This window comes from Felis catus, chromosome B3 (assembly GCF_018350175.1).
Source record: "Felis catus isolate Fca126 chromosome B3, F.catus_Fca126_mat1.0, whole genome shotgun sequence".
Taxonomy (NCBI): Eukaryota; Metazoa; Chordata; class Mammalia; order Carnivora; family Felidae; genus Felis; species Felis catus.
The window spans coordinates 49,831,462-49,856,156 of record NC_058373.1 but is presented as its reverse complement, the minus strand read 5'-3'; the positions used below and the strand labels follow the sequence as shown (position 1 = coordinate 49,856,156).

Below are 24,695 nucleotides of genomic sequence, written 5' to 3'. Positions count from 1 at the left end.
AATGTCCTACTTTGTGCCAATTATTTCAGTAAAAGATAGAAAGAATGAAGAAATAATGCTAAAGATTACTTTTCACATACTTATTTAAATCCTTGGAGTGGTGAGGCATCTGGGTGGCTCAGTTGGTTAAGCATCTGACTTCAGCTCAGGTCAGAATCACGCAGTTTGTGGGTTTGAGCCCTGCATCAGGCTCTGTGCTGACAGGTCGAGGCTGGCACCTGCTTCGGATTCTCTCTCTCTCTCTCTCTCTCTCTCTCTGCCCCTCCCCTGCTCACTCTATTTCTCAAAAATAAATAAACATTAACAAAAATTTTAAAAAGTCCTTGGAGTGGTGAGGTAATAGAAGTGGGTGGACGGAGAGGGTCCACTGATACATTCAGCCACTTGATCTTGAGCAACTTCTTTGTGCAAAGTGTGACATCTGGTTCTGTGGTGTGGATAAGTAGCACCAAAAAAAAAAAAAGTTCTTGCCTTCATAGAGCTTACATTCTAGTTGGGGCAACAGGCAATAAACAAATTAAAAGTATGCAATGTGTAAAATAATAACAATATATAGAGAATAATAAAGCAATTAAGAAAAAAACTGTGAGGAAATGGAGAATGATAGAAATGTCATTTCAGATTGAGTGTTCAAGAAGAATTTTCAATGGACATGGCATCTGGTGTATGACTAAGAGTGAGGGACCAAAAGACCCATGAGAAATTTCACGGGAGAGGGAACATAACAGTGTCTATGAGATAAGAGTGTCCTCAGAGAATTCTAAGAACACTAAGAGTTAGGATACTTTATGATGACTTCCTGATGGATTGGATATTTGTATGAGAGAAACACATTGGACTTCTAAGTGGAAAGGTTTCATAGGCAGTTTAACAAAGTGGTCTGGAGCTCACATTAGAAGTCAGGTCTGCAGGGGTGCCTGGGTGTCTCAGTTGGTTAAGCCTCTGACTTCAGTTCAGGTCATGATCTTGTGGTTCATGAGTTCAAGCTCTGCATAGGGCTCTGTGCTGACAGCTCAGAGCCTGGAGCCTGCTTCGGATTCTGTGTCTCCCTCTCTCTCTGCCGCTCCCCAGCTCACACTCTGTCTCTATCTCTCAAAAATAAATAAACATTAAAAAATTTTTAAAAAGAGGACGTCAGGTCTGCAGATGTGTATTTGGGAATCACCAGTATATTGACATTGTGAAAGCCATGGAACTAGATACAGTTGCCAAAAAAAGCTATATTTGACAAAGAAATGGAGTGGTCCAATGATCAAGCCTAGTGGATTACAATGTAGGGTTGCCAGATAAAATATAGGATATACACAATTAAATTTGAATTTTAGGTAAAGAATGGATCTATTTAGTATACATATGCCTGAAATATTGCATGGGGTGTACTTATCCTAAAAAATATTCACTATCTGAAATTCAAATTACCTGGGTATCCTGTTTTTTTTAAGTTTCTTTATCATTTATTATTTTTGACAGAGAGAGAGACAGCAAGCAGGTAAGGGGCAGAGAGAGAGGGAGACACAGAATTGGAAGCAGGCTCCAGGTTCTAAGCTCTCAGCACAGAGCCTGACCCGGAGCTCGAACTCAAAGAGGGAGAGATCATGACCTGAGCTATAGTCGACTGAGCCACCTGGTTGCCACATATCCTGTCTTCTTATTTGCTAAGTCTGGTAACCCTACTCCAATGCTTAGAGGTCAGGTAACTGAGAACAGAGCATAGCCAGTGAGATTAGAGGAAAGCCAAGAGGGTGTGCAGTCCCAGGTGCCTAGTTAAGAAGGTGAATCCCATGCCGAGAGTCTTTCAAAAACATTTTTCCAGTGCTCAGAGGAATGCTCAGCTATTTCTGTGAGAGATGGGGCCAAATAAACCCCCACTCAAATTAATTCAACCTGAAGAGCATTACTTTTTATCTGCTTATATGGGTCCCAAGTAAGCTTTGATTGCAACAAATTTTTTTTGCAGCTGAACAAGAAGTTTGAAGACTGATTAGCATGGGAATTCACACCACTTGAAACAGATCAAACTCCTTGGAGTTGAATTAAACAGACAAAGGCATCATAAATGCTTGTTTTTATTTAGGAATTTATATTCCTTATTTTCAGTTTCCAGCTTATCATTGAAGACTGTATAAAACAGATGAGTTTTGAACTAAACCAAATGAGAACAAATGGAAATACTGCATCTAATAAGAACAGTGCAGCAATGGATGCAGAGATTGTGTTAAGACCCCTCATGGACTTCTTGGACAAAACGTAAGTTTCCTACCTAGTTTTCTCTTTAACCACCGCCCTAAATTTGACTGATACAGTTTTTAAGAGAAAAAAATTGTTTTTCTCTACATAAGATAGTTTTAAAAAGTCTTCTGGAGAAATACGCTAATTCATCAAAAAGGAAAAGACTTTTAGTTCATTACTAGATACGAAAAAAGCAGGCCTGACTTTGTGCAGGAAAGGAAATAAATAATGATAACTAAGGAATTTGCTGTTCTGAGGGGAGAAAACATTAAGATTTGATGCTTCTCAGGTAAAATACTGTTTTGCATCCTCTTGGACATCAAAAAAGACTGGATTAAGTCCAGAATGTCTGATTTCATGTCAGAAAACTGAAGAAGAGAATAGCACAAGTATGAGCAGAATTATTTCAGTTCAGAGGCAAGTAGACTGCCTGACTCAACCTTCAGTAATTTATTGAGCACCTATCTGTATCAAACTTTTTATTTTAGGCACTAGACAGTGACAAAAAACAGTGTCAAAGTCCATGACACCATGGAGATTATGGCCTAGTAGTAGTGCGAGTGGGTGGAAATGGAGGCCTTTGTGACCAACTAAGACTATTCTTAACCAAAAAGGCTTGATTTTTTTAATGCTTCTGCTCAGTTCCTACTCTTAGAAGTTCTAATTTCATAAGTTTGGAGTAGGGTCAAGGCATCTATATTTTAAAATAAGTCCACAATGGGTCACCATTGATCTAAAGCAACCAGAGACATGATTTCTTAAATAGTGGAACTTAACACCAAACTGAAGGTAGAAAAGTAAAAAATAATTTTGAATGCCTACGAAGGGAACAGTGTTATACCTGGTGGTTTCATATGTTACCTCATTTAATATTGTTGTAGCAAATCAACTGATACCAAAGGGACCAAGATAAATAAGGACATAATAGCTTTCTTTAAAGATAAGGATAACAAAGAAAGAATTAGTAAAGAGGACCTCTTCTATATATTTATGACATATTTTATTCATTTTTCAAAATATTTATTTATTTTTGGAGAGAGAGAACATGAGAGAGCACAAATGGGGAAAGAGCAGAGAGAGAGAGAAAGAGAGAGAGAGAGAGAGAGAGAGAGAGAGAGAGAGAGAATCCTAAGCAGTCTCCATACCATCAGTGCAGAGCCTAAAGCAGAACTCAATCTCATGAGCCATGAGATCATGATGTGAGTAGAAATCAAGATTCGGAAGCTTAACCGATTGAGCCACCTAGGTGCTCCTTAAACGTAAATTTTAATTCCATTTCCCTTTGTTTATAGCTTACTGCATAACCAAGACTAATGTTCATTATCACTTTAATTTCAATTTTGGTAGACAAATTGTCTTTTCTGTTTGTATGAGGAAATATCTAGGATATAACTTAGCAAGAGGGAGGTGGGCATGTAGGTGTAGAAGAAAGGGAGAAAAATCATCTCCATTTCTTTAGTTTCTTAATGTAGACTTTTACCATTTAATTTCCTGTATAACCACTTGACATTTTTATCTTATTAGATGGCTCTTTCTATGACCAATACAGAATCATATCACATAAACACACTACCATTTGGTTGTGAATGTGATGGTGAATGGAGAGCAGGACAAAGCAATCCTCTTCAAACTCCTATGGAATGCCTTATGGTTTTAGACTTCCAGCCAGTCATTTATCCAAATGTTGTGGAACATAGAGAAAGTTCTAAGTTATCCTAATCCTTTTAACTACTAGTTGAGCGACATTGAATCCATTTCACCATCTGTAAAATGAGGCCAAAACATAAAGTCAATGGACTCTCCTTTTCAGCATATTTACATTATTTTACTGTCTTAATTTTATTAGAATTATACAACATTATATAATGTATATATATATATATATTTTTTTTCTAATTCTTAGTAGAAAGGGACAGTATATAAAGATACAAAAAAAATCTATGAGCTTTAAAAATTTGTAAAAGATTTAAAATTTTTGGAAAGAGATATGAGGCATGAAGAGTTGCACAGATTCTCAAGGCTAATAAAAATGTGTAACCATAAAGCCATTTGTTAGGAGAGATTTTTAAAAGTCAGGTATTCTGTTCTTACGGAGTCAACCGGTTAGGAAAAATACAAAAATAAACACAATAAGGTATAAGTTAATAATTCCTTGTTCAAACTATCATTAGAAATTCCGTTTGCATTAGATCTTTCTAGGTGGGTAGGACTTAGAGGTATGGAAATGAGGGATAGGAATTCTGGAAGAGGGAGAACAGCTGGATACTGTCTTCATGAAAATCCAATCAAGTGTATGACAGCAAATTTCTCTTGCAAGTTGGAATACATGGTATCTGAAAATTGTTTGGTTAATTGGTCTGTGGTTAACCAATTTAGATAGCTCAGTTTCCAAAATATATGTTTTTCAGTTTGCATTATAGAGTGGGTTAACTCTAAATTAAGGAAGCAGTTGCTAGATCTCCTGTTTGTTCATTTAAAATGAACAATGGAGGGCTTAAAGTCTTTGAGGTAGCTTTGAGAAAAATCCCCTTAGAAATCGTGTTATATTATAAATGTATAGGCTCTCTTTGTGTAGCCTCTTTAAATAAAACATGTCTGTATGTTTCATTTTCTTCACCAAGACCTCACCACTCTATAAAATGAACTGTAAACTCTATTTCCAGCTGGCAGAAATCCCATGCAGAGCTACAAACATGTCAAGGGTTTTATACCTATTCATTCATTTCCAGTCTGAGCAGAATTAATTGGCATGCCAAGTGTATGAGCTGACCATAAAGACAAGGTCAATGCTTAAACCCAGACCTTTTGAAAATGGAAATTACACATCTGCTACAAAAATGGCAGATTGGTTTTGTCTCAAATTACCCTAGGAATATCTCCGAGGTTAGGTACTTTGGTTCTGCTGTGACACATCTGCTGGTTTCTACCCTATGTCCATATCATGAATGCTACTCTCCAACAGTGGTTTCCAAATAGTGGGGCTACAGATTCCATAACTATGCACAGGGGTCCCAACACCCACCCCCACCATCTAAAAGAGGTTATTTTCATGTTTTCCTGTATTAGGTATCTGCATACAGTAGAGTTCGGAGAAATAATTCTACATAAATAGGTATTTTGGAAATCTTTCCCTTAGCCTCTCATATGTCACCTGCATTTAGATATTAATTATATATATTTAAAATAGTCAACTCTAGGGGCGCCTGGGTGGCGCAGTCGGTTAAGCGTCCGACTTCAGCCAGGTCACGATCTCGCGGTCCGGGAGTTCGAGCCCCGCGTCGGGCTCTGGGCTGATGGCTCAGAGCCTGGAGCCTGTTTCCAATTCTGTGTCTCCCTCTCTCTCTGCCCCTCGCCCGTTCATGCTCTGTCTCTCTCTGTCCCAAAAATAAATAAACGTTGAAAAAAAAATTTATAAAATAGTAAACTCTATCTCAGAACCAGAATTGAAATTATAATTTCTGAGTCTAAAAGCATACAGAGAACTTAGGAGCACTGTAGGGAGTTGATGAAGCTATACTGAAATACATGACCCACCTCTAGCCCTCTGTGAAACAGGTGTAATGAACTCTTATTAAAGTAGCCTTACAGAGTTGAGGGTCCTATTGCAGCACATTCAGTAAATATCGATACAGCACTGTGAATTGACAGAATGTTGGGCCTTCATATGGTAGCGTGTTTGTCCAGGGCATCATGGCACATTGGATAACACTGGATTTAGAGGACTTTTCAGCCCTCACTTAATAGCTTCACTTCCTTGAACAAGTTCCCTAACTTCTCTGAAACTGATGTTTGTTTGTTTTTTTAAGTTTCATTTATTTATTTTGAGAGAGAGAGTGTGTGTGCATGCACAAATGGGGGAGGGGCAGAGACAAAGAATCCTAAACAGGCTCAACACTGTCAGTGCAGAGCCCAACTCAAGGCTCAATCTCATGAACCACGAGATCATGACCTGAGTCGAAACCTAGAGTCAGACTCTTAACCAACTAGCCACCCGGGAACCCCTCTGAACCTGTTTTTGATTTATAAAGTGAATGTAGTAATAAACAAAAAGCATTTGCAGAAGAGTTTTCTAAATTTAGGTGTTACATAAATACCAGATGATGTTATCATCATTCTCACCATGAGAAGAATTTATAAGAAATATAAATATAAACCTACTCACATTGGTAAATTTGGCATCTTAAAAAGCTGATCTTAGAAAAACGGAACAGATTGGTAACTGCCCGAAGCTGGGGGATTGGGAGAGTGGGTAAAGTGGTCAAAAGGTACAAACTTTCAGTTATAGGATAAGTAAGTCCTAGGGATTAACGTATAGCATTGTAACTATAGTTAACAATATTTCACTGCATATTTAAAAATTACTGAGGGTAGAGTAGATGTTAAAAGAATTTTTAACTGCCTGAGGTAATGGATGTTAACTTATTATGGTAATCATTTCGTAATATATATGCATATCACATCATTATGTTATACACTTGAAACTTACACAATGTGATATGTTAATTGTATCTCAATAAAACTGAAAACTTTTGACTCTTGAGTAAAATTATATGCATCTTTGTTGTTATGTTGGAGCAGTTACAGATAGTGATAAAAATGTGTTTCTTTAATGTTTGGCCTGCATCATGAACATGGGGTATGTAGTAAATATGAATTAGGAATGTGGGTAAAAATCATCTACTTTGGGAGCCTTGATGTCAATATAGGAAGCAATTTAAGGGAAGTGATATGCTCAGTATATTTTCTACCAGTAGTGAATCATCTAATATGTAATATGCTGAAATGTATTTTTTTTCAGTAAACAAAATTTAGCATTAAGGCCTATTTATATATTTAAATCTCAGTATTGAAAAATGTGAATTTCTGATCAATAAAAAAGTTGATACCTTGATATGAGGCTTATAAGTGACTGTGTTTTATTTCAGATTAAGTCTCTCAGCAAAAATCTGTGAGAAAACCGTCCTAAAACGAGTTTTAAAGGAGTTATGGAAGCTAGTTCTTAACAAAATAGAAAAACAAATTGTCCTCCCTCCTCTGACAGATCAAACAGTAAGTATTTAAAACCAAAATTTGAGTATACTTTTTTTTTAATTTTTGAGATATAGTTGACATACAATGTTAAATTATCTTTAGGGGTGCAACAGTGATTTGACAGTTATGTACTTTATTTAATACTCACCACCATAAATGTAGTCACCATCTGCTACTGTACAAGGTTATTAAAGTAATATTGTTTATATTACCTCTGCTGTACTTCTCATTTCCATGATTTATTTCATAAGTGGAACTTTGTACCTCTTAATCCCCTTCATCTTTGTTGCCCATTCTCCCATACACCTCTCCTCTGGCAAACACTACTTTGTTCTCTGTATTTATGAGTCTATTTCTGTGTTTTGATTTATTTATTTGATTTGTTTTTTAGATTCCACATATAAGTGAAGTCATATGGTATTTGTCTTTCTCTTTCTGACTTATTTCACTCGGCATAATACCCACAAGTTCCATCCATGTTGTCATGAATGGCAAGATCTCATTTTTTTTAATGGTTGAGTAATATTCAATTGTGTGTGTGTACATATGTATGCCTACATGTATACACATATGTACATACATACATTAATTCATGGTGCAGACCAAAAACCAAAGAAACATTTTCATACACACACACACACACACACACACACACACACACACACACACATCTTCTTTTTCTATTCATTAGTTGATAGACCCTTGGGCTGCTTCCTTACCTTAGCTATTATAAATAATGCTGTAATAAATAAAGAAGTGCATATATCCCTTTGAATTTGTACTTTCATTTTCCTTGGGTAAATACTCAGGAGTAAAATTACTGAATCATATAGTTTATCTGTTTTTAATTTTTTGAGGAACTTCCATACTTTTTTCCACAGTGGTTCCACCAATTTACATTGCCACCAAGGAAAATGAAGTGCATGAGGGTTCCCTTTTCTCCACATCCTCACCAACACTTGTTATATCTTGTCTTTTTGATTCTAGCCAGTGTGACTAGTGTGAGGTGATATTTCATTATGGTTTAATTTGAATTTCCCTGATGATTAGAGATGTTGAGCATCTTTTCATGTGTCTGTTGGCCATCTATATGTCTTCTTTCAAAAAAGGTCTATTTATGTCTTCTGACCATTTTTTAATCAGATTATGTGGGGGTTTTTCTGTTTTTGTTTGGAGTTTTTTGGTGTTGAGTTGTGGAAGTTCTTGATATGTTTTAGATATTAACCCCTTATCAGATATATCATTTGCAAATAGCTTCTCCCATTCAGTAGGTTGCCTTTGCATTTTGTTGATTACATTGCTGTGCAAAAGCTTTTTAATATACTATAGTCCCAGTAGTTTGCTTTTGTTTTATTTCCCTTGCCTGAAGAGACAGATCCATAAATATGTTTCTAAGGACAATTCCCAAGAGATTACTGCCTATGTTTTCTTTCAGGAATTTTATGGATTTAGGTCTCACATTTATGTCTTTAATCCATTTTGAGTTTATTTTTGTGTGTGCTGTTAAGAAAGTGGTCACATTTCATTCTTTTGCATGTAGCTGTCCAATTTTCCCACTACCTTTTGTTAAAGACACTGTCTTTTCCCCATTTTACATAATTGACTCTTTGTTGTAGATTAATTAACCACATAAGCATGGGTTTATTTCTGGGATCTCTATTCTGTTCTTTTGATCTATGTGTCCATTTTAATGCCAATATAACCCTGTTTTGATTACTATGGCTTTGTAGTTTCTTAAAATCTGGGACTGTGATACTTCAAACTTTGTTCTTTCTCAAGATTGCTTTGGCCTTTCCAGTCTTCCATATAAATTTCAGGATTATCTGTTCTATTTCTGTGAAAATGCTATTATTATTTTGACAGGGATTGCATTGAATCTATAGATTTCCTTGGGTAGTATGGACATTCTATCTTCAAATCCTTGAGCGTGTTGTGTTTTTTCATTTGTTTGTGTCATCTTCAGAATAGAAGTCTTTCACCTCTTTGGTTAAATTTATTCCTAAGTATTCTATTCCTTTGGTACAATTTTAAATTGAATTGTTTTCTTAATTTCTCTTTTTGGTACTTCATTATTAGCATATAGAAATGCAAAATTTTTCTGTGTGTTAATTTCATATCCTGTAACTTTACTGAATTCACTTATCAGTTCTCATTTTTTTGGTGATGTCCTTAGGTTTTACTATATATAGTATCATGTCATTTGCAAAGAGTGATAGTTTTATGTCTTCCTCGGCAATTTGGATGTCTTTTCTTTCTTTTTCTTGTCTCATTATGAAGCCAGGTCTTCCTGGCTTCCTGTGCTGAATAAAATTGAGAGTAGACATTTTTTTCTTGTTCCTAATCTGAGAGGAAAAGCTTTTATTTTCTTCCCCATTGAGGATGTTAGCTATGGGCTTTTACATGTACAGCCTTTATTATATTTTCTCAGATGCATTTTCTACATCTATTGAGATGATCAAATGAGCTGAGCTGAAATCAAAAGTCAGATGCTTAACTGACTGAGGCACCCAGGCCCCCCTAGTTGAGGGTGTTTATATGCATCTTCATCAGGGATGTTAGCCTGTAGTTCCTTTTTGTAGTGCCTTTATCTGGTTTTGGAATCAGTGTAATGCTGGCCTCATAGAATGAATTTGGAATTTTTCTTTACTCTTATTTTTTGGAGTACTTTGAGAAGAATAGGTATTAACTCTTCTTTAAATGTCTGTTGAATTCATCTGTGAAGACATCTGGTCCTGGACTTTTGCTTGATGTGAGTTTCTTTATTACCACTTCAATTTCATTACTAGTACATATCTGTTCAATTTTTCTATTTCTTCCTGATTCAATTTTGGAAGATTGGATGTGTCTAGGGATTTATCCGTTTCTAGTTTTTCTCAGTATTCTTATAATCCTTCGTATTTCTGTAGTGTCTGTTATTTCCCCATCTTCATTTCTGATTTTGAGTACTTTCTTTTTTTTTCTTTTTGAATCTGGCTAAAGGTTTACCAATTTTGTGGGACATCTGGGTGGTTCATTTGGTTGAGTGTCTAACTTCAGCTGTGGTCATGATCTCGTGGTTTGTGAGTTTGAGCCCCACGTTGGGCTCTGTGCTGACATGTCAGAGCCAGAAGCCTGCTTCAGATTCTGTGTCTCCCCTCTCTGCCCCTCCCCCACGTGTATCTCTCTCTCTCTCTCTCAAAAATTAATAAACATTTTAAAATATTGAAGGCTTATCAATTTTGTTTATCTTTTAAGGAAATAGCTTTTGGTTTTGGTGGTTATTTGTTAGTCTCTATTTCTTTTATTTCTATTCTGATACTTATTTCAATCCTACTGTGGGCTTTGTTCTTTTTCTAGTTTCTTCAAGGTGTGATGTTCAATCATTTATTTGACATTATCCTTGCTTCTTGTTGTAGGTTTGTATTGCTATAAATTTAGAACTGCTTTTGTTGAGTCCCAAAGATTTTGGAGTGATATATTTCCTTTTTCATTTGTTTACATGGATTTTTTAAATTTCTTCTTTGATTTTTTTTGATACATTGATACATTGTTAAGTAATATGTTGTTTAGCCTTCATGGGTTTTTTTTTCTTTCATTTGTTTGAATTGTAAATAATTTCTAGTTTCATACTAATGTGATTTGCAAAGATGCTTAATAATGATATCAATCTTAAATTTATTGAGACTTGCTTTGTGGCCTAACATGTGATCTATTTGTCCTGGAAAATATTCCATGTGCCCTTGAAAAAAAAAAGTGGGTATTCTGCTGTTTTGAGATGGAATGTTTTGTACATCTCTGTTAAATCCATCTAGTCTCATGGGTCCTTCAAAACTGTTTCCTTTTGATTTTCTGTCTGGATGATTTGTCTATTGATGTAAGTGGGGTGTTAAAGTCCCCTAAAATTATCGTATTATTGTTAATTTATTTCTTTATGTTAATGTTTGCTTTATGTATTTACACGCTCCTATGCTGGAGGCATGGATATTTACAAGTTTTACATCCTCTTGTTGGGTTGATCCCTCTGTCATTATGTAATGCCCTTCTTTCAATCTTCTGCAGTCTTTGTTTAAAAGTCCATTCCATCTTACATAAGTATTGCTACTCTAGCTTTCTTTTTATTTTTATTTGCATAGAGTGTTTTTTTTTATCCCTCCCCTTTCAGTCTCTATGTGTCTTTAGGTATGAAGCATATCTTGCAGGCAGCATATAGATGGGTCTTTTTTAATCTATTTGAGTCATTCTGTATCATTTGATTGGAGCATTTGGTCCATTTACGCTTAAAGTAATTATTGATAGGTATGTACTAACTGCCATTTTGTTGCTTTCTGGTTTCTGTATTTCTTCTCGGTTCCTTTTTTCTTTTGCTCTCTTGTGGTTCAGTGGCTTTCTTTAGTGTTAGGCTTAAATTTCTTTGTATTTTTTGTACATCCATTATGGGCTTTTGATTTGTGGTTACCATTGGGTTAATATATCATATCCTATATATATAGCAAAGGACCCGGACATTTATGAACAACTTATTTCTTTCTTTTTTTTATATGAAATTTATTGTCAAATTGGTTTCCATACAACACTCAGTGCTCATCCCAACAGGTGCCCTCCTCAATGCCCATCACCCACTTTCCCCTCTCCCCTACCCCCCCATCAACGCTCAGTTTGTTCTCAGTATTTAAGAGTCTCTTATGGTTTACTTCCTTCCCTCCCTAACTTTTTCCCCCCTCCCCTTCCCCTATGGTCTTCTGTTAGTTTCTCAGGATCCACATATGAGTGAAAACATATGGTACCTTTCTCTGCCTGACTTACTTCACTTAGCATAATATTCTCCAATAAGTTTGAACACTTTCTAAAAGCACTAAATTTTTACTCCCACATTCACATTTTTTGTTTGTCATATTTTAAGTATTTTTATTTTGTGTATTCCTTGACCAATTTCTGTACATATAATTGATTTTATATTTTTGTGTTTTAACTTCCATACTGGTTTTATAGGTAATTAGTCTGTTACCTTTACTGTATGTTTGCTTTTACCTGTGAAATTTTTTCCTTTCATAATTTTCTTCTAGTTATATGTCTTTTCTTTCCACTTAAATAATTCCCTTCAATATTTATTATAAGGTTGGTTTTGTGGTAATAAACTCCTTTAATTTTTATTTGCTGGGAACTTCTCTCCTTCAGTTTTAACTGATAACCTTATCAGGCATAATATTTTTCATTGTAGGTGTGTTCCTTTCAGCATGTTGGCTTGCAGTTTCTGCTGAAAAATCAGCTGACAGCCTTACAGTGTTTCCCTTATATGTAGCTGTTTTCTCCTGGTGCCTTTAAGATTCTCTCTATATCATTACATTTTGCCATTTAATTATTATGTGTCTTGGTGTGAACTTCTTGGTTTCATCTTGTTAGGTGAAAGCACTCTGTGCTTTCTCAAGCTGGATGTCTGTTTTCAGATTAGGAAAGTTTTCAGCCTCCTCCTCTCTCTCTTCTCTTTCTTGGATTTCTAAAATTCAAATGTTACTCTTGGTGATATTATAGAGGTCCTTGACCTATTCTCAGTTTTTACTTTTTGCTGTGCAGCTAGGTTGCTTTCTTTGACCCTGTCTTTCATATTGCTAATCCATTCTTCTAGTTTATTTTTCATTTCAGTTAATGTATTCTTCAGCTCTGACTGGTTATTTTTTATATTTTCTATCTCCTTGTTGAAGTCCTCACTGAGTTCACTCTTTTCTCAAATCTGGTAACAATCTTTATGACCATTACTTTGAACACTTTATTAGGCATATTTCTTATCTCCATTCGTTTAGCTCTTTTCCTATGATTTTGTCTTGTCATATTTTTCTGTTGCCTCATTTTGTATGATTCTGTGTTTGTTTTTATGTATTATGAAGTCATCTGCATTTCATGGTCTTCATAGTAATGACCTTGTGTAGAAGAGCTCCTGCCTGTTGTGTCCTTGCAGCTTAGTCTCTTCTTAGTCTCTTCTGGTCACCAGAACCAGGTGCTCCAAGGTTGTTCCCTGTGTGTACCCATCTGTTGTGGCTAAGCTGTGACTCCTGTAGGCTCATCGGTAGGTGGGGCCAGTACTCATTCTAGCTATCTACAGTTGGACACTGACAGTTGTTTGTACACCGAAGGGCAGTGCTTGCTCCCTGTGCAGTCATTTAGAGGCCCAGTGACAGAAACTGTGGACATGCTGGGATGTGGAGTTATCTGTCATTTTGATGGCAAGAGTCACTCTAGAGGGGCACATGATCAGGGCATGTATTGATGGCAAAGTAGATGGAGACTACTTTGCCCACAATAGCCCACAAGTGTCCAGATATTTAGGCTGAGGAGGACAAGAAAAATTGGACCTGCCAGTACTTTGTTCCCAGAGAAAACTCCTGCACATTGCAGACCCTCTGGCATACACCTTAAAATTAGCCGATCAATTTCACATATAACCCAGGCATTTTTCAAACTATTGCTTCTGTGGTTCTGGCCAAGTTATTTAGTTTTCTGCCTTTATAGGGGGCAGGGACTTGGTTTTATATAGTCATCCAGCTCTCCCAGAGTGGGTCCCCAGGGCCAGGGGTACCCACTGTAGGGTCTGATCCCCTCACTTCTCTGTGCTTATGATATCCCTACTGTTCGCATCTCTGCTTCTCCTACCCTTTTTGATATGGACTTCTCTTTACAACTAGCTGTGGAAGGTCTGTTCTGCCAGCCTTCAGTTGTTTACAGAGTTAGTTGTATAGATATACCTGTTTCCTTGGTGTGACTATGGGATGAAGTGAGCTCAGGATCCTCCTGTTCCATCATCCCCCCCCCCTCTTGATTATACTTTTAGTAACCCATCTAATTGTACTTTGTTTAAGGGAATGGTTTTCATCCAGCTGAAATGATAATTAAATCTATTTTGGGAAAACATCTTTGGTAAAGACTATCTAGACAATGATCATTCAAATGTATTTTAACATACAAATCAGTTTTAAATAATGTCAATAGCAGTCAAACTTCATACTTGACATTCAGAACCTCATGTTTTGAAGGAAAAGAAAGTATGAAAGTTCAACTCATAGAATTATCTGCCATACACATAATTTTTAAATTTAATTTCACTGTGAGAACCCAGGAAAATAAATTAAGGATAGAATATCCCCAGTTTGTTTTTTCCTTAAAACTTTAATAAGATAAATCTAACCCTGCTATAGAGAATTTTTTTCTATTTTCCATTTTACTTTCATCTATTAGAACATGGAGATTAACAGAGGAGACACCTTCTAGTGGATTAGAAGAATGTGATTGTATCATACACAGTGAAATAAAAAGGAATAAGAAAGATCATTTGGCAGCAAAGTTAGACAACGGTCAAGTGGATACACAGTACCAGATATCTCAGTTCACATACCCTGAGTCAAGCAAAAGAAGAAATAACCATAACATGTACCTGTTATGGAGCAAACAATTTTCTTTCTGTGACTGGGGAAGGCAAGTTGATGCAAATAAGGAGTAATTACAAACTAAACTAAACTGTTTTCACCATTAGCAATGCACACCCAGTCCATCTTTATCCAATGAAATTATATAGAAAATGTTTTCTTATAAAATGTTCCAAGAAGCAAAGATTCATGTTTTTATTGATTTTCTGCCAGCAAGTGATAAAATACTTTAGGTATTGGCTCTCCATATACATAGGCTATAAACACACACTTTTTATTCTGCTAAAACACATAATACATTTCTATAACACCAGTTAGCTATGGTGTGATTGGTAAATAGCGGAATGATGTCAGTATAATCTGGAAGTTAAGCTGGTTTATATATAAATTTTCCTAGGTGGGAGATTCTGGAATGTAATAGAAGACCTATAAATTCAGCAGAAGGAAAGAGCATTCAACTGAGCTACTGCATAGGGGTGGCGGATACACTTGTACATAGTTCTTCTATCCAAAAAGATGAAGCTTGCATGGTTCTCATAAATGGCAGCCTACCCTCCCCCTGTGCTAAGAGCTCCACTTGCATGGGTACTTCCCCATCCCACACTTGTATTCTATTGTTTTGTTGATTTTTGTTTGGGTTATTTATTATTTTGCATTTTTAATGCCCTTTATAGCAGCCACCAGCCTCACTGAGCTCTCTGTGAACTATACAAGCTACCTCTCAAAGTAGCACTTAATGGTTTTGATAGTTGGTAATAAAATTGCATGAGTTTCACTCTGCTGCCCATTTGCTGTTTTCCCCATGAGCCCTACTATTTCTAGTGCTCAGTTTTGTAGAATGAGGTTTTTCAAAACTACATACATCATGTTATAGCAGAAACTCTATATATGACATTTCATTTTTCTAAAAGTCTTCCCTAGCAAAGCTTACTATCACATCAATTTTCTCTAGCATTGAGATCTCAAAGTATGAAGCAATAGCGATCATTCATTCATTCATTCATTCACTATGTGTTCTTTGAGCTTCTGGTATGTTCTTTGCCCTGTGGTGGGGATAACAAATATTAGACACAGTTGCTGTTCTCATAAACTTTGTAGTCCTTAATTTCCAAATAAATTCACAGGATCCACTAAAAAATGAAGAACAGTACTTCAGAATAGTTGATTGTTCTCTCCTGAGGCAATATTCTAGGGCACTAATGAACTTAGTACCAAATTTAGTTCTTTCCTGTCACTTATGCCAACAGCCAAGTCTCTAGTTTTTCAATCTGGTAGTGCTGTGGATGGTTTATTCCTGTGTTTTTCAAACTCTTCCCACTTTTCAAACTCTTGTCCTAGGAAGATCCTCTGGCTTAGGGAGGAGCTAGGAGGGCAGGTCTCTGATAGGCTGCACAGCATTGGAGGAGAGGCAGCTTCGTCTTCCTCGGCTCTGTATCTTGAAAGTTTGCATAGATCTAATTTGGTGCCACATAGAGTGAGAGAGCTACCTCTAACATAAACAAACAAATGTTAAAGATCATTGATTTAATCCATATGTTACATAAAAATGGCTACATTAGTAGTAACCCATGCAGTAACTCAGCCTTCAGGAGTGGGATGCCTATGAGGACAATTATATTGCCAGCAGTACCAGATCTCTTTGGCCCAATCTGTAAAATGGACCAATTAAGTATGTATGGTATAAATGTCACAAATGTAATAAGGGAAATAAAGCAAATTGTCTATTGACCACCTTTCTACTGGGTACTGAAGATTTAAGACTGACCAAATATTCTCTCTCCCTTTCTGTGTGTGTCTCTAGGGACCTCAGATGATTTTCATTGCAGCTAAAGATCTTGGACAATTATCCAAACTGAAGGTAAATGATCTCTGTGTTGATTGGAGGGGGCAGGGGCTGGAATGTGTGGCTATTCTGTATTTAAAGTACTCACATTGTAAGTCTTAAATGCTTTAAATTATGGCATGAAATCTCATCTCAGAGCCCAAAGTGTCACGAATTGAGATGTCCTAAGTGCAGAGTATGGTCATCCTTGACCACTTGCCCATATTCAGTGAGTCACGTGTGAAGCATATAGTGATGTAATTGGACCTTTGAAAAATTGCAAAGTGTTTCTATTGCTGTGATGAGATTTAAGATTTCTATATTTACCTCTGTTCACAGAATCTGTAGTTTTATACAGGTGCCGACCAATATTGTGATGTAGGTGCTGTGCACGTTGAGATGCTGAATAAATGGAAACATTTATCGTGTATCAAAAAAAAAAAAAATCAAGTACTTAGGTAGCTCAGTTTGTTAAGTGTCTGACTTCGGCTCAGGTCATGATCTCACAGCTTGTGAGTTCAAGCCCCACGCCGGGCTCCGTGCTGACAGCTCAGAGCCTGGAGCCTGCTTCAGATTCTGTGTCTCCCTCTCTGCCCTTCCCCAACTATCACTCTGTCTCTCTCTGTCTCTCTTAAAAATAAACATGTTTTAAAAATTTTAAGGAAAGAATAAAGGGATTATTGGTTGTCTGTGAAAAGTAATGAGCTAACTACAATTCAGCAAGAAACTGTCCTCCTACTAGTAATGATATCTAGCATGGCAGGACTAAGATGTATGAATGTACTCTCACAATCTGCTTTAAGGATGAATCAGGCTGGGGCACTTGAAGGGCTCAATCGGGTAAGTGAACCACTCTTCATTTTTGGCTCAGGTTATGATCCCAGGGTTATGGGATCAAGCCCTGTCTTGGGCTTGGTGCTAAGGCTGCTTAAAATTCTCTCTCCCTCTGCCACTCTCCCCTGCTCGTGCTCTTTCCCTCTCTCAAAACAAAAACAAAATTCAGGTCAAAATTTAGGGACTGAATTGTACGGTTTTCTTTTTTCCTTCATATGTCTAATAATTTCAAATTAGAAGGGCAACTAGGAATTTTTTATTTTGTGTTCTAGTTTTCAGCATTACTTCTTTTGGGGTAAATTAGATAACATATTTTCTTTCTTATACTAATCAGGCTTTGTATGAATAAAGGCAAAGTTGAGTGCTTCATAGAAATCCATTAAAGTCTACACAAATCTTAAAGGCAACAAAGCTAGTGTGGGAAAATGAAACTCATCAAAGCACCTATTGAACTTGTCAATATATTCAAGCATATTATAAATGAGGATTTGCTGACTAAAACCTACCCTTTATTATTGCTGAAATTCACAGGACTGTGCAGGGAACCTCAGGTTCTGTCCTTCAAGGATAGGAACTTCACTGGTTAAAATACATATTGTGCTTCTGTGACTGACTTTTTTACTTAGAATAATGTCCTTCAAGTTCTTCCATTTTGTTGTATATGGGTAGATTTCCTTCTTTTTAGGAGCCAAATAAGATTCCATTGTATATACATACCATACTTTCTTTATCCAGTCATTCGTCAATAGATGACATATAGGCCAACATTGTGCCTATCGTAGAAATACATGATGTTTTAATTCCTTTTTTGTCTCTTAGTATATAGTGTGTATCATGGGGATGGGTTCCAGATATGAAACTCCTTGGTTGAAATTCTACTTCAATTGTTTCCAAATTGGCCAAAGTATCTAACCTTTTTACTTGTCAGATTTGGCATTTGTAAAGTGCAAAAAAAAAAAAAAAAAAAAAAAAAAAAGTTAACACTTGGATTACTGTGAGGATAAATTAGATAATGCATACCTTATCTTTGCATGGTAATTGCAAAAACTATGCCACCTCCCACTCACAGAAGGTGGCAGCTCAGTTAGGTATTGCTGGAATTGTTTTGTGTATATAACACAGGAGAAGGATAATCTATTTGACTGCATAATTACTTACTGAGATGAGGTAGGTGTCCTATAATTTCAGTACCCTAAAGTATATACTTGCTCAGAAAGTAACATTAAAAGCTAATAATCCACTTAAAATAATGCATTGTCACCTACAATTGCTTCCCACAGGTATTCAGTTACGTTGATGGTTTGGAGGAAAGGTAAAAGGTAGAAGTTACTGCCACACACATCTTGCTCCCTTGCTTTATCCCCCTTATTTTCTTCGTGGGATTTCTATTCCCTTCTTTGAAAAATAGGTTTATACAGGGTTGAAATTTCTTATATAAAGCCATGAAGGTGAAACAGCATAGTATCTCATTACAAAAGAAATGGCCCTGGCCCTGCTTTTAGCATCTGTGTGATACCAGGAAACATACTCTATCTCCCATGGCTACTGCTTCCTGAGTTAGAAGTTATATCAGCCAGAACTGTTTTCAGTTCCAAGTGCTAGAAAGCCAGACTAACATAAACAAGGGAGGAATTTATTGCTACATGAAATTTTATAGTCCTAGGTAACTCTGCTTTCCATCGCTGCTTGATTAGGAACTGAAAGATGTTACAGAACCCAGTTAGTATCTCTCAACTATGTTCTTTCCTTGTTTGATATATGGCCGTAACAAACCTACCTTTCTATTGGTAAGATGGTTGTCTCTGCCGTATAGCATCATTCAAACTTGAATTGTGTGGAGGAGAACACCCAATTTGATGTGGGAAATTCCAGCAAATACCACCAGCACATCATGGGCTCTGATATGAAGCCAACCATTGTGACATAGGCCATTTGGCTTAACTCACAGACCAACCCCTGAGCTGGGGGTTTAATCCACACTGTTCAAATCTTATGAACTTTTAGTGGACTAGAGACAGCTCCCTAGAGGGGAGCTGTTAGTGGGGGGAAATCGGAGTTCACAAAAAACATAACACTTTAGGACTTTAGGTCCCTTTGCAACTTGCAAACTTCTTCAAGAATATACTAAACTAAAAACAAAATTTTAATAAGGTGTCCTAAAAGGATTATATCATCAGCACTGAAATAATCCAAAGGACTAAAAATAGAATCTTGTATACATAGGTGATAGAAAAATAACGTAGTTCTAAATTATATTTTTCTATTATTGGCCCTTGATTTTTTAAATTTTTAATTATTAATCTATTTGGTCATTATTATTTGAATTACAGAAAAAGACCTTTAAAATATTATGCAAAATTCAAATTTTTGTCAGAATAAAGAACTTCAAATTTTACAAAGTCATTTTCCCTTATTTTATACTAAAATGTCACTTCCATTTTTTTTTTCATTTTAAACAATGGGCCTTTACATTTTTCATATATTAGTTTGAAAGCATATTTGGATAAATTCAAAAGTCCTGTATGGAAATATGAACAAATAACTTGGGTGCCTGGGTGGCTCAGTGAATTAAGCATCCAACTTTGGCTCAGGTCATGATCTCTCAGTTCGTGAGTTTGAGCCCCGCATCGGGCTCTGTGCTGACAACTCAGAGCCTGCTTCAGATTCTGTGTCTCTCTCTCTCCACCCCTCCATTGCTTGCCTTCTGTCTCTTTTTCTCTCAAAAAAATAAACAAACATTAAAACATTTAAATCAAAAAACACAAGTAACCAACTTATTTTAAAGAATACAAGGTCAAGAAAAATAAAACAAGGAGGGAAATTGTTTTTCTGCATTTGATTATGATTTAATAATAATCCATTAAAGAACTATTCAGCCATTTGACATATTCTATATTACTTCCTGGTCTGGAGCTTCATAATGTATGTTTACTATGTATGCCCAAATTATTACTGTTTAATAGGATCAGATTTATTTGGCATGTTTTTTAATGTTTATTTTAAACATTAAAGAGAAGCAGAGAGAGGCAGAGGACCCAAAGCAGGCTCCGCACTGTCAGCACAGAACTCAATGCAGGGCTTGAACTCACAAACCTTGAGATCATGACCTGAGACGAAGTTGGACCCTTACCTGACTGAGCCACCCAGGCTGGCATAATTTTTTTAAAACATAAATTTTCATGGAGAGGTGATGCAATGTTAAAACCAATTAATACATCAAAGACTGTAAGTTTACTTACTGCAAGCAAGCAGTAACTCATTGGGCAATAACTCATTGCCAGCCCCTTTCAGAGATTCCCTTACTTGAAAGAACTATTTTTAAATCCCAGAAAATTATTTCTTACAAAAAATATTTTTTTTCTATAATATAGAAGGAGTTGAAGCCAGAGATTTAATATGAAATACTTATATTTACTTACTCTAAAGCATTTCCCCCCTATAATTTAGTAAACATTTCCCATTACTGTTTGAGTCTCAATGCGTAGTTAATACTCATATTTTTAAAATATTAAATAGACTTATATGTTTGAGTTTAAAACTCTATCAGAGAAAGATGTAGTAAGATGCAGAATTGTATGTGATGGGTCCATGAAGCATTATATCCTTTTTTCAAAACTACCCAAAAGAATATGCTTTCATTCAAGCGTATTGAACCCTACAAGATATGCTGAAAGAAGTACAGTTCAGCTACCAAAAATATACTGAATGCCCAACAGGTTGTAATTGCCAGGATAGGCCCTGAAACACTGCAGACAAGATGTAGATCAAGATTATCTTCAGGAAGTCATGGTATCTACCAAATAACAGAATAAGAAAAGGGCTACAATAGGATGAGTCACTGGGCATGATTGCACAATTTGTGCATTGCACACAAGTGCCTGTCTGAGGGAGCAAATAAACTGCTCTCATAGAGCCCATGTTCCACTTGCCAAGCCATATGTGTTGATGTAGAGCTGTGCCCTGTAGAAAAAGAGGCACCTGTTATTACTGACAAAAGGCACTGACTGATCATTAAGTCATTCATTCTCAGAGCTGTGTCCACCCATGGCCTTTCCTTTAATTAGCATAGAGGCACCTAGGTAAGTTACAATTTAAGCTCCAGGAGGACAAAACTCTTTTACTGAACAGCATATCACAATCACTAGGACAGCACTGGCATATGATATGTTGTTGGCTAGAATAGTGGCTGCTCTGGGGATATTATCAATTTGGAAAGTGAGGAATTTTTAACATTTTTCTCTTAGATTTCTATTTCTTGTATTATTGTCTTCAACTTTATACCATGATTTCCCTAAAAACTTTGAATGATGGGTTGAGACAGTCCATAGTGAACAATGAGGAATATCCATTGTAAGTATGGAAATCAGCTCTAAAATATTGAAAAATATTTTAAAATATTGAAAATCTGCAGAGCCAAATGCAGTTAACTCTTGGGGGCTTTCATTACTAATGACAAAGCATTAAAGGAATGCAAGAAAGAGACTAAATTGGGGGCATTATATTTAAAGTAGACTTTAACAGTAGTGATTGAAAGAAGCCAAAATTACCTTCCAACTCCCAGTCATGACTAATCTTCCTCAGTGTGACAGACATTGAAAAAACTTTGACACATTTTTCCAGGTCTCTCTTTTTTTTCCTAACATCAACTTGTAAGTGAAAAGTAAAGCCCCATATGGATCAAAGTTCAGTATTTTTTTTTGAAGAGTAGCTATTGATTAGATATATGACAAAATAATCATCTAAAATGTGTCCCTGTGGTCATTATGCAGATTTTGTTTGATAATAGTTGTTAAATGAATGAACTGGTTAATTTATAAGTAATCATTACCCTGTTTTCTAGGAGCACATGATTCGGGAGGATGCCAAGGGTCTGACACCAAGACAGTGTGCTGTGATGGAGGTGGTCCTGGCTACTATCAAGGTAAGGTTACAGGACTCCTGAATCACACATCCAGAGTCCTCTGTTTACCCTCAGAGAAAGTTTTCCCACATGCCTATCTATAGTGCTGTGCCATCCATAGATACAGAAGATAGTTGTATGGGCATATTCCCATACGGATTGTGTCAGATTGAGTGCATACTGTCTCCACAGGATCCACCTTACTCTGTCCTTATACTTGCTTCCTTTGTCTCTAGAAAATGTGTGTGAAACTTTTGCTGTAACATGTGTTTGCAAAGAAAGACATATACCCCCCACCAAAGTTCAATTAAATAGACGCTTCAGGAGGTTTGGGGTTAACAGAATTTCTTTTTGTTTTCTATGCTTGTTGAAATGGCTTTTAAAAGATCAATCTTCTCCTCTCTCTTAGGAAGTGCAATAATTTAATTTTCTGCAGAAAACCCAAAGGCAGTGTGTTGTGTGCATCAATTTTTCATAGCCAAAGGTTGACCAAAAGTTACTGTGGTATGGGCTAAATATGGACAGACCTCAAAATGTAACTTAGAAGCTCTTTGTTTCCACATAATTCCTTTTCTGTTTATGTACATATATTTCATATTTATATACATGCATTTTATATTTATATGTGAAAGCTTATAGAAGAGTGAAAATTTATTGTCTAAATTTAAACCCTGTCCATTGTCGCCATGCTTCACTGGGGGAAAGCATGTGTGACCAGTGTAGCAAAAACTGCTAGCTACAATGAACCCTTTTCAGAACACAGAATGGTCTCACAGGATAGAAACAGACATTACTATGGAATTCATTAAAAGAGACTTGTGCAACAATTGGGCACCTTAACAAAACTGTTAACTCACAGCTTTTATTTTGCAGTTTCAGCATTTAATAAGATGGCATCTTCTCCTGCTTCAATGTCAAAAACTGCAAAATAAAAGTTGTGAGGTGAGAATTTTGTGACACCTGGTGGGAACTGGAGAGTATGAATTTAGGCAGTGAGAGTACAGCAATGGAGTTTCTAAAGCTGCAGCTAGAGAGTTACCTGGAAGTATGGAAATTTTGCACAGTCATTTTGAGGGGAAAAAATGGAAAACATGAAAAAAAACAGAGAAAATAGCAAAAACAGCTGTTTTTAAAAAATTATTTTCAGAGCACCTGGGTGGCTTAATCGGTTGAGCGTCCAACCTGGGCTCAGGTCATGATCTCGTGGTTCCTCAGCTCAAGCCCCACATTGGGCTCAATGTTGTCAGTGCAAAGCCAGCTTCAGATCCTCTGTCTCTCTCAAAAATAAACAAAAAACATTTTAAATAAATAAATAATATTTTCAAAACATGAATAAGAAATGACTGACCTTTGGAGTTAGAGCAGAACTAATAGCCATTAGTTCCTACAAATTAGGAAATGCTAGTAGAAAATAATAAGAACTTTGAAGTGAACCATGAACACGGGGAAAAAAGTAAGAGTTTTAGAAACTGAATACAGCCCTTCATGGATTTTATTAAGTCACTGTAGGACTTTGAGAGAGAAGGGGAAATATGTGCTATGAAAAGAGAATAGCATTCAGACCTGGCTCTTATCCCTAACATCAATATTTCTACCTGCAGGCTTAGTTATGCCCAAAGTCTGGGACATTCCTGATCTCCAGCCAAGTTCCCTTGTTCTACATCTTGACAGTTCAACTACCCCATCTTCCTGTCATGTCATCTGGGATGATCTTTTAATTCAGTCTCAGACACTTCCACCGGCTGGTGTCCAAGATCCAGTAGTAAATGGGTCCATGTCATTATCTTGTTTCTCTAGGACTCAGGTCTGACCCTGATCTTCCTGAACCTCAGAGCCTGAGGTCAGGCCTCTATGCTACACCTACTGGGCCTATTATGAGACTCTTTTGATCTGTAGTCTGCCTATCTGCCAACACATGTACCTGGGCATTCATTTCTATGGCCCTGTAGTCAGTTTGCCAAAGCTGGGACTCCCGTTATCTTGTCTGATTCTGAGATTTTACCCAACTGATTTTCCTACCAAACACTAATTCTATTGTTGACTACAAAGGAATTCAGGAAAAAGAGGAATACTGCTTAAGAGAATTGCAGCTCTAATAGCTAGCGATTCAAGGTCGGCTTGAAGCCCAGCAGAGGGACCCCTGTAATACTAGCAGAGACCTCATGAGAAAGATGTTCTTCTGCAGAAGCACCAGATGCTACCCAGGCTAACTCACAAAGGCTGCCAAAGACATGATCCTGGTTCTTCTTTACCTCAGTTTATGCACATAAGCTGGAAATAAAAAATGAAGAAGGAAAATGCTATGGAGTTTGTAGACTACAGACTGAAATAGTGGTTTACATTCTTTCAAATATCTTCCATTTATGTACATCTTCTCGCCTGATCTTTAAAAACATCTGGCTGTTAGGTATGTCAAGAGTTATCATTCACACCTTATAGATTAAACAATGGAGGCTGAGCAGGTTTAAGTTACCATCAAAGGCCA

The 24,695-nt window shown here is 36.5% G+C and overlaps 1 protein-coding gene and 1 long non-coding RNA gene across 3 annotated transcripts in view; one reads left to right on the top strand and one right to left on the bottom strand.

Moving 5' to 3' along the window:
- The window catches only part of UNC13C (unc-13 homolog C), a 675,102-nt gene that overhangs the window by 580,286 nt on the left and 70,121 nt on the right, over nucleotides 1–24,695 (top strand). For both annotated transcript variants that reach the window (XM_045059288.1, XM_019832393.3), the window contains 4 exons: nucleotides 2,098–2,247; nucleotides 7,155–7,278; nucleotides 16,456–16,512; nucleotides 22,151–22,231. In XM_045059288.1, coding sequence (XP_044915223.1) covers nucleotides 2,098–2,247; nucleotides 7,155–7,278; nucleotides 16,456–16,512; nucleotides 22,151–22,231 — 412 coding nt within the window. The remainder of the gene's footprint in view (nucleotides 1–2,097; nucleotides 2,248–7,154; nucleotides 7,279–16,455; nucleotides 16,513–22,150; nucleotides 22,232–24,695) is intronic.
- Nucleotides 3,440–24,695, bottom strand: part of LOC123385930 — a 181,544-nt gene continuing 160,288 nt past the window's right edge. Inside the window, exon 3 of the long non-coding RNA XR_006599215.1 lies at nucleotides 3,440–3,992. This is a non-coding gene — a long non-coding RNA (uncharacterized LOC123385930). The remainder of the gene's footprint in view (nucleotides 3,993–24,695) is intronic.